The sequence below is a fragment of the Panulirus ornatus genome, chromosome 35 (genome assembly GCF_036320965.1).
Source record: "Panulirus ornatus isolate Po-2019 chromosome 35, ASM3632096v1, whole genome shotgun sequence".
In the NCBI taxonomy this organism is placed as follows: Eukaryota; Metazoa; Arthropoda; class Malacostraca; order Decapoda; family Palinuridae; genus Panulirus; species Panulirus ornatus.
Genome location: NC_092258.1, coordinates 5,367,514 through 5,378,546, shown reverse-complemented (window position 1 = coordinate 5,378,546; position 11,033 = coordinate 5,367,514). Strand labels below are relative to the sequence as shown.

Sequence of the window (11,033 nt, the reverse complement as noted above, 5' to 3'; positions counted from 1 at the left end):
CCATAACGTAACGTAACGTAACGTAACCGTAATTTCCTAAAAAATTCTTTTCTTTCAGATTTTCTCGATCGACACATCCCCAACAGCCCCTCCAATAAACCCACTCCCCATCATTCCCCCACCACCAGAATTTCTCAACTTCTTAAAAATAGAAAAAGGGAAAAACTTCAATCGAGTCAACACTCCAAAACAAACCTCCAGCAAACGCCTCTCCGAAGTCTTCAACACCTCCAAAACCCGTCCCTCCAACCTCAATAATCAGTAACTACTCTTTTCGCTCCAGACCCCAGGCTCTTGGGCCTGTATGGGGTACATTGTGTCGTCTGGAAGACAATGTATATATATATATATATATATATATATATATATATATATATATATATATATATATATATATATATATATAAGCGCCTAACACACTGACGTGCAGCTGTGTGTTGGTATTGGTAATGTCAGGTTTCAAACCACACCCCCCCTATGTGTTTCGTTTAAATGAACTCCACTAAGAAGACATCCTTGTCATATCCTTTTTTTTTTTTTTTAAACGAAATAGAGAGAGAGAGAGAGAAAAAAAAAAGGCCATCATTCGTTAAGGTATTTGTCACGAGCAAGTTGAATGAAAAGAGAGATAAGCTTAGGGTTGGGTGCGGGTGGGTGTGTGGTGGGGGGGGGGAGTTGAGCAGCAACGGCTTGATAACACGGAAATCACCATTTTTCTGTAGTGTCGCCCGCGTCGCCTGGCCGGGAGCGTCCCATACAACGTCTACCTCCTCGTGAATGTTCGATTCCTCAGACAATTTCGTATCAAACCACCACCCACCCGCAACCACCAACACCGACGGCCGTCCGTCCGCCACCGACAACATCGTCCTCTTCGCCACCAATATCCCCCGCCACCGACAACACTGCTCGCCCAACTGGAACTTTTTCCGCCACACTTGATTGGTTAAGATGCCATTTTAGGCTGCCGGAGCAAAGGGGTCCTTCATTGCAAGCTTAGCATGGAATGGTGAGTGTGTCAGGGAAGGGGAGGGTGGTGAGGGAGTGTGAGGGAAGGGGAGGGTGGTGAGGGAGTGTGAGGGAAGGGGAGGGTGGTGAGGGAGTGTGAGGGAAGGGGAGGGTGGTGAGGGAGTGTGAGGAAAGGGGAGGGTGGTGAGGGAGTGTGAGGGAAGGGGAGCGTGGTGAGGTAGTGTGAGCGGGTAGGTAACTGTTGTGGAGATGCTCATGAAGAAAAAAAAAGAGAGGGCAAAAAGCAAGTGTAACCCTTCAACTATATAGTTTGGCATCATTTGTCACATATCGTAGTATATATATATATATATATATATATATATATATATATATATATATATATATATATATATATATATATATATATATGTGTGTGTGTGTGTGTGTGTGTGTGTGTGTGTGTGTGTTACCGGACTCTGCCTGCTCTAAGTAACTCCGCAATGAAGTCATCTCACTTCAAGGCAATCCATCCTTTCCCTGCTACCGATTGTAGCGCAGCATTGGAGCTGCAGGAACCGCTGGAAAAATTAAGGTCCTGGAGTAATCATAGAATATATATATATATATATATATATATATATATATATATATATATATATATATATATATATATATATATATATATATCGTCATCCTTGCGCCTGTCTTTGTGTGTCTGTGTCTGTCTATCTGTGCAGACAATCCTGTTAGCAGGATAACTCAAGACAAACACACGATAGTGTTTGCATACCTGCACTGTACGAGTCTGATGTAGAGAAGATGAATTGATTAATATTTAGAGCGACTAGTTACAGAAATGTCCATATTAATTACTACGAAAATTATTTTTCTTTTTTGCAAGGGTGCAACTCAGAATTTCTAGATGGCAGTAAATTCAAATGTGTCATATATATATATATATATATATATATATATATATGCATTAGGCAAATATAAACCATCACGGTAGGCAGTATATTAGCAAATTAATGAAGTTATTATTTTTTTGTGAAACAATATGGAACGCAAGTGTCTTGTTTTTAACGTAGTGTTTGTTTGTGTATGTAGGTGTGTGTCTGTACAACACCAACAACAACAGTAGTTATAACAATAATGATAATGATAATAAATAATGATAATAATGATAATAGTAATAAAGATAATAATAATGATAATATTAATATTAATAATAATAATGATAATAATAATAATAATAATAATAATAATAATAATAATAATAATAATGATAATTGTAATAATAATAATAATAATACGATTACCACCACCACAACCATTACTAATAACAGTAATGATTATGATAATTATTTTGTTGATAATAATTAACATTTTATTGAAGTAATTGTAACACAGGCAGAAAGCCTGTACAGAAATACAACAGTAAGCAGATTGGACCTGTAGAACAATGTTACTATGTTTGTACAGAAATACAAAGATGGTAGTTTGATAAATTGTTTGTTACAAGTCCAAGACATGTCTTAGACAATCGCATTCTTTTTTAACCAAATGGGGTCCTATCTTCGTCTCTTCGATGTATATGAACTGACTTACATTTCTCTCTTGTGTCTCCCCTGATAATGTGATTATTACACGAAAGTGCACTTGGGAACTTATCATGTTTCATTTTTCCCGTGGACTCATAGGAATATCTTGATCACGCGCAAAATTGTGATCCTTTCCAACATATATATATATATATATATATATATATATATATATATATATATATATATATATATATATATATATATATATATATTGAGTCCACGGGGGAGTGAAACACGATAAGTTCCCAAGTGCACTTTCGTATAATAATCACATCAGGAGGGATACAAGAAAGAAATATAACGGTCAGTTGATATATATATATATATATATATATATATATATATATATATATATATATATATATATATATATATATACATATATATACAGATGCTTTGTGCGTATAGTATTTCACTAGTAAATAGTAAGCGACGTAACCAGTTTGCACTTTTTCTTGCAGTGAGTGAGTGTAAGCGTTCATACCCCCTGTGGCAATATGGTGAAATATATAATTTCGCGTGAGTTCCCGTTAGCTGGAGCTGCTTGTCCAGTCAGAGAATACACGCAACGACGACGTTATTATTTCGCAATGTTCTTGCCATTTCATTTCCAGACGTAGAACTGCGCGCCGTGTGTACTACATACATATATGTGCGGAAGCAGGACCATGTCCCGTTTCCCTTTTTAATTTCCCACCACCCCAGTGTGTTTTACTCCACTCCCTCTTCAAGTGTGAGGCGTCGCCAGATGTTCGGTAGACAACATTCATTCGAAATGCTTCTCTCTCTCTCTCTCTCTCTCTCTCTCTCTCTCTCTCTCTCTCTCTCTCTCTCTCTCTCTCTCTCTCTCTCTCTCCCTCCCTCTCTCTCTCTCTCTCTCTCTCTCTCTCTCTCTCTCTCTCTCTCTCTCTCTCTCTCTCTCTCTCTCTCTCTCTCGCCACAACCAATATCGGTCTATACGGCTCGAGCCGACAGCATTAAAGAAAAAAGAAAAAGAAAAAGAATAAGAAACAACATCAACAAAGGAGTATTACTCCTGCTCATGAGAGAGAGAGAGAGAGAGAGAGAGAGAGAGAGAGAGAGAGAGAGAGAGAATGGTAAAGGCCACTTTTATTATAAGGCGATGATGTATCGATCATTTCCTACGTTGTGGTTTTGGTCAGAAGGAACAAAAGCAATGCAAGGCAGCGCGGACGGTATAGCTAATCTATGTATCGGGTTGGCTTTACAACCATCGTGTTACCTAACGTTCCTCAGTGTTATGGCTCCCACTTCCTCCTCCTCCTCCTCTCTCTCCTCCCCCTCCAAAAAAAGTAAATATTGCCCTTTTTGGCGGTTTGCCTTCACTCCATTTCTCGTTCTAATGATCGCTCGTTGGGAATGCCGGACCCGGGAAGGTGTTTTGGAGGGGAGGAGGAGGGAGCTTGTCTTATTGGGTTCAGCATGAGGTATGTATTGTTCCAGTACTCATGGAGCCTGGAAATGCGTCTTACTGGAAGGTTGTATAGTTTCTTCAGGTATATTTTGTTGTCGGTAGTAAATTGCTCTTGAGTTATCAAGGCATGTGTACACTGTTGGTAGGACGTAAACAGGTCCTGTGAAATGTGATTTTGATAGCGTGAAGATTTTTGTTAATGTGTAATGATGGAAGGGCTGTATGGAACACACAGAGAGACAGACAGACGGACATACATACCTGGATAAGGCTGGTTATATTTGTATGTGCACATACGTAGGTGTAAAGATATGGTACATATATTCTCTTCCTGTAACATACAAATTATAATGACGCTGCTCGTGTTGCATGGGTTTGCGTCACTGACCATGATTCATGCACGGGCCCGTCTTGGTTTGGGTCCTGGAAGCGGCAGTCGTCCCACAGCGAACCATTCCGTTCATCCTCCCTCTCTAGATAGTCGATAGATGAGTGCAACGACTCATCTTCTTCAGTAAGGTGGCTAAAATCGTCGCACTCAATGGGGTTAGGTCAATATGCTGAAGGGGTTAAGTCGTCGTACTCAAGGGGTTATAGGTCATTCTACTGAAGGGGGTGAAGGTGGTCGTATTCAGGAGGTTAACGTGGTAAGTGTCGGGCGACAGACTAGAGGCGTCGGGCGTGGTAGGTCTTACCTGGTGGCCGTCTCGGAGAGTGTTGGCATTGTCGGTGGTTGATGAACAATGTGTCTAATTACCTCCGTGTTTTACCGGGTTTCCTCCGGGCCCGCCTGCCTACAATGGGCTTCATGCAACACCGGTTTCCATTGTCGGCGTTGCCATGTTGCAATGGCCAGCTTCCGCTCCTGGCCAGACGCCGCGGTCGGGTTCCCAGTCCCCGCCGACCGTGTCGGCAGTGTCTGAGATTCGCCGGTGAGGCGAGGCTCCGACGCGACCATCAGCGCTCCAAGGGCAGGATTTTAATTAGTTCACGGCGCAGACGAAGGCCGCGGCCCGCACAGGTGAGGAGGCGGAACATCTGGTCTTCAACACAACCGGAAAATGAGGGGCGAGGGGTGAGGTTTTGCAATGAGGTGACCTTGACTTGTCTTTTCTTTTTTTATTTCCAGTAGGCTTTAACCTCATCTTCACTCAGTCTCTCTTGGTGTCTCATGACACACACACACACACACACACGGAAGTCTCATTTCCAAACACACTTTCTCTCACTGTCATCCCTAACCCAGGCTTGCCATCTCATCTTTTCGTAGATCGCATTCGTATCGTCCGACTTGAAGCGTCAGGATTTTACGAAGTGGACGTATACCCGTTGCAGTAGACTTTCGTTACCTTTGTAGACGGTAATTAGAGACGTGATTCATGAGAATTTACGTAGATCACAGCAAAGGTCTTTCGCTACCCTATACTTCTTCAGCAAGACTAAAGGCTTTTCAGAATTGTCCAAAGATTAGTTTGTTTCTCTGAGCACGAAGTTGCGATCGGTTACCGCGACGGTAGAAAGCCTTGTGGTTAGTGGCCTGCTTTTCGACATATCCTTGAAGGTGTGGCTAGAGAGGCCAACTCCAACATACCCAAGGGTCGTACTGTCGTGGTCAAGGGTCGTGCCGGTGTCGTCTTCATGGATCGCACCGTCGTGGTCAAGGGTCGCACCGCCGTCCTCAAGGATCGTACAGTCGTGGTCAAGGGTCGCACCGTCGTCCTCAAGGATCGCACCTCCGTCCTCAAGGATCGTACAGTCGTGGTCAAGGGTCGCACCGTCGTCCTCAAGGATTGCACCTCCGTCCTCAAGGATCGTACAGTCGTGGTCAAGGGTCGCACCGTCGTCCTCAAGGATTGCAACTCCGTCCTCAAGGATCGCACCTCCGTCCTCAAGGGGTTGATCAGCCGAAACTTACAGGCGTTCGTTGTCCCTGAGCTTGTCCTTGCGTTTGTTTACTCCGCTCCTGTGACTCGATCATGGCAGCGAACTTCAAAAAAGAAAAAAACTGTTTAATACCGCACATTCGTCGGGGTTTATCTGCACGCGTCAATTTATCTGTCCTGTTGTCTAAGAAAGAAAAGTAATTTTCTGCTGCAGACTTACCAGAATTACAGGTTTATGTCTTTAGTATTCCCAGCACACTTTAGTGTCGACTGTTAACTTTATGACCACACAGGAGAGCGAGTTGGAGAGGGCAGGTTTGCTCTGCGCCTGTCCGTCTGTGTGTGTGTGTGTGTGTGTGTGTGTGTGTGTGTCTTCGTCTATATACTCTGTGTGTCTTAAATTCTCATATGATCAATTATGGATTAAATTCAAATCTTATCGATCTGTTTCTTTCAATTTGGAGAAGTGTGTGATTTATTGCGGTGGCCATAAACGAAGTTTTCGAAATCAAATTATCGTACATTAAGCTCCGTCAGTTGTACACTTGAGCGCAGAACCTGTTCTGTGTTATCAACTCCCCTCACGGTTGTCAGCAGAATAAATTGAAGTCCTGGTGGTTTCTTATGCTGACGATGTGTATTTGGCATTTTGATGGACCGGCGTTCAAGCTAGAGAAAGACCCCCGCCGAAGAACAGTGAGAGGTCGAAGGCGGCGGGCGAAGAACAGTGAGAGGTCGAAGGCGTATAACATCGATGTTCGTGACGGTGTCGACGTCGAAGACCCTCGAGAACAATACGGACTAGACTCCAGCAGACGATGTCGAAGGGAGGCACGTAGCGGGTGTTCGTCTTCCTCGTGTTGCAGGAAATCTTAAACGTTATTCGCTGCTGGACGTCTTCTGGTCATGCTCCTGGGTCGGTTATGTAATGTCTGGGTAAGTGAGTCTGTCACCACTTGGTCGAAACGTTTGTGTGTCTCGGCGAACTTATTCATCGCCACTTGGTAGAAACGTTTGTGTGGTTATACCCATCACCATCTGTTCGAAACGTTTGGGTCACCGTATCTACCACCAGGTCATACTTTTTTTTTACCTTTGAGCCCAACATCGCTAGGTCGAAACGTTTAGGGCATCGAAGCCAATACCAACAGGTCGAAACGTTTGTGTCGTTAAAGCCATCACCACCAGTTCGAAACATTTGTGTCGCTGAACCTCTCACTGCCAGGAACTGCAAGCCTGATTGATTGTCAATATCTGAGAACTGATAGAGTGTGTAGTAAGCATCGGAAGTCCCAGGTTTCTGGCCTGGGTTGTGGGGCACAGGACTGGCTGACAGGCTGGCAGGGCTTAGTTGGTGAGTCATAGGGCTGGGTAACGGGGGCTGAGGAGTAAGTGCTAGGTAGAGGATTTGGTTACCAGACCATAGGGCTGAGTAGGAGGGTATACAGCAGGTTGCTCGACTCACCGCCGCGTGCCAGACGGAGAATTGGGAGGCAGGTAGAAGGCTGGGTAGCAGGTAGAGGTGTGGGGTGCCGGATAGAGAGCTGGGTGGTCGGTAAAGGGCTGGGTGCCAGACAGAGGGCAGAGGGCCAGTCAGTGCGTCCCAGTAGCCTCCTCCTCCCGCCAGCCAGAACCGCTGAGATGATGATAGAAATCGGACGTTTTTCGTGTATGTGTATGTGTGTGTGTGTGTGTGTGTGTGTGTGTGTGTGTGTCTTGCCGGTGACGGCCATAGGCCAACGCGTCCCATAACTCGACCACTAATTCACAAATGCTCCTTAGACCCGGGGACAGCACCAGCAGGAGCAGCGCAACCTGAGGGAGGAAGAGGAAGGGCCACCCCTCTCGCAGGCAGTCGAGTCTGCTGGGTTAATTTACTACTCCGAGTGCCAGTCTGTTTCATCGCTTCGGCGAATTATTTTCCTTTGGTGTCTCGCGAATAAATTCGCAGATAAGTGATGAGGGGTAGCTGGCATTAGAGAGTAATTCAGGTACCGGTGGCATAAGCAAGGAAATAAAACGGAAAGGCGCAGAAATTAGTGTAAATATCTGTGTCTCCGCAAATTATTGGCAATCATGTCCCATAAGTTATGTCGTCGTAATACCGGGTTTTCCGTGCCTGACAGTGCCACGCCACAGGCGCTCGTAGATTTGACTCTTCCACCCAAAATGCCCCTAGGGATGGCCCTTACCGCCGGCTGGGCACGAGGGTCGCGGTGGTGCGGAGGCTTAAGGTGGGCGTACGGGGGCAGTAAGTTAGTGCGTATTGCTCCTTTATGTCGTGGGCGATGGGGGGGGGTTGGGGGTTGTGGTGAGTGCCACGACGTTGCTCGCCCTCCTTAATATTCACGACTCCTCTAGCTTATATTGATTATCATCTGGCGAGGTTTTATACCGCAAGGGTGAGTGAGAGAGAGAGAGAGAGAGAGAGAGAGAGAGAGAGAGAGAGAGAGAGAGAGAGAGAGAGAGACCAGCCAGTAAGTCACAGTCTCGTGTCGGGTTTAAAGAGGTTTGTTTCGATGTGTTGATGTTCGGAGAGGGAGAAATGTGTCTGTGGGTTGCCACGGCCCGGGCCAGGCCGTGGGCGGCGGACACACACACACACACACACACACACACACACACACCATGCCTTGCCATAGACAGGCGTGGCGATCATTGCTCTGTCTCTTTCGTCGTCATGTGCCTGCTGGAAGACAGACGGTGTCAGGAACGTAACGAATTAACGGCTGACTGCGTTATGCACCACGGACGATGCGAGATTTACGCTCTATAAGAAACGGAAGACACTCACTTCCCCGACGCGTAGCGCTGTCGGAAGAATTTACGTACGTCTGAAAAAGATAAACAAGCGTGTTCCTCAACACCCCGCATGTTGCATCGCGTATAAAACATCCTCCTTTCCCCTTTTTTCATGCTGACCATAGTAATTCCTTCACCGTGTCATACTGTCGTGTAGGTTCGTGTCGTAGACAGGTGCCGGAACTGTACGACACTGATGGCTTGATGATGGCTAGGAACGGGTGATGGTCTTCGTGGGCGAAGTGGGGTTTACAGCGTCCGTAACTCTGCCATACTTCGAGTTTTCACAGCAGCCACTGTTCCTCCATAATCCGGACTGCACAACCGTCCACAGCCACAGCTGCCGCCACAGCTACACAGCGTTCACTGCTCCTCCAGCAGTTACACACCTTCACAGCTCTCACGTCTCCATCACTCCTCCCGCACATAGCGAACACCATCTTCCCCGCCCAAACCCTAGGGCTGAACCTCTCCACGCCTCACCTCGGACCGCAACATGAAGAACGCCAGCCCCACACCTCGGCGTTAACATCACCAACATCTGCCTCACATTCCTGGCTGCTCATCACCGGCACCAGCGTCCTCCAGCAGCAGCTCCTCCCCTTGGGGGCATTCGTCATCCGTCGGGTCAGTGATACACGCACTCCGTGGCTGGCTCGGTTGAAGAAGTGGAGACATTAGATTAAAGAGCCACTTCAACGATCGGCGAAAAAGAATGAAAAATGTCCATACCACAGCGAAAAATAAGGTCGGATTACTTTTCGTTTCGGTCAGCGGTTGTGAAACGTGTATGGAAAGTAGTCAAAGTAATTCCGTTCGCTGGGTAATCTCCCTCGTTAAGCAGAGTCCCAAAACCAGAGACAGTACCCTCAAGGGCAAGACGGTGAGGACTGGAGACACTCACTCGGGGATTTGGTCGAGAGAAACCATCGTCGAAAACTAGACCAGTAGCTGAAGCTGAAATTCATGGCACCAGTGCTGAACAACGTGTAAATACCCAATTAGGTATTCATCGCACATCCAATAAGAATTCTTAACACTGTGGCAGTTTTTTGGGGGGATCGCGTTGGTAAAAACGTGTGTGTGTGTGTGTGTGTGTGTGTGTGTGTGTAATTTTGCCCACAGCCCCACACCCTCCCTGCGAGTCAGTTTTTTCCCGATATCAGTAAGTTGCCTGATGATTAATTCACACCAGGATTAATGGTGGGGCTCTTAACAAAAAGCGTACGCTCGCAAAGCGCACCATTTTTGTGAATTTATTCATATTACGTTCTGTGTATATCATAGTGGTGGGTGTTTGAGATATCGTAAAGGGCATTTTAGGGTCGTCAGGATATCTTTAGTGAGTTCTGAAGATATCATAGAGGGTTTTAAAAAGGTTTTCTTAAAGGGACATCGAAACTTTGATCACATAATATCCGCGAATCCAAGCCCTGTAGGATCAAACAGAAAACAGAAAAAAAACCAAGCCTGAAATCATTTTTAAAAGGCTTTTGACGACTCGTTCTCTCTGGGGCGACTTAAGATTTTTTTTTTTTTTCATAGAAACTGCTCGACTTTTATTACAGTGAAGTGGGTACAATAAAAAGGTAAAAAGATACCCAAAGCAAAAGTGGATTTATCTTGGTTATCAACGCTCATGCACAAGTGCCATCTCTTCCCCTGCGGCGCATAGGTCAGGAACGCGGACTCTGAAAGCAAAAAGATCAGATACGATCAGATGGCTGTATGAAATGTGGACCTGCAGAAGGATAATGAACGTAAGTTGTGTAGAACATCAGGTGGCAATGGTAATATTTGCTCGTGACGTGGAAGATGCAAGGCATTTACTGAGATTGATAGCGTTATGACAAAAGAACTGGGTATTGGATATATGAAACACGATAAGTTCTCAAGTGCACTTTCGTGCAGTCATCACATCAGGGGAGATACAAGAAAGAAATATAACAGTTACTTGATATACAAGGAAGAAACGTAGCTAAGACGCCATTTGGTAAACAAGTGAATTCCGCTGAAATATGTCGTGGTGGAGGGGAGGGGTGGGAGGTTGGGGGAATATGAGGATGTATTGATAGCGTTCAGTACTTTTATATATATATATATATATATATATATATATATATATATATATATATATATATATATATATATATATATATAATGTTGTCCACATAAGTATCAATATACTGGCAAGACAACACCTCAGGGACTTTATACAGTATTTGTGTATTTGTTGGCCGAACCAGATATACAGAAGAGGTAACAAGACAGAGAGAAAACTGAACTCACACACACACACACACACACACACACACACACACACACACACACACACACACACACACGCACATACATACA

At 45.0% G+C, this 11,033-nt stretch overlaps 1 protein-coding gene across 4 annotated transcripts in view; it reads left to right on the top strand.

Annotated features, from left to right (window-relative positions):
- The first annotated feature begins 723 nt into the window (after nt 1-723).
- Nucleotides 724-11,033, top strand: part of LOC139760088 (zinc finger protein rotund-like) — a 761,655-nt gene continuing 751,345 nt past the window's right edge. For 2 of the 4 annotated variants that reach the window (XM_071682905.1, XM_071682902.1), the window contains exon 1: nt 724-1,009. In XM_071682905.1, coding sequence (XP_071539006.1) covers nt 1,002-1,009 — 8 coding nt within the window. In that variant the 5' untranslated portion in view covers nt 724-1,001. The remainder of the gene's footprint in view (nt 1,010-11,033) is intronic. The other 2 variants (XM_071682908.1, XM_071682907.1) reach the window with 1 other exon arrangement.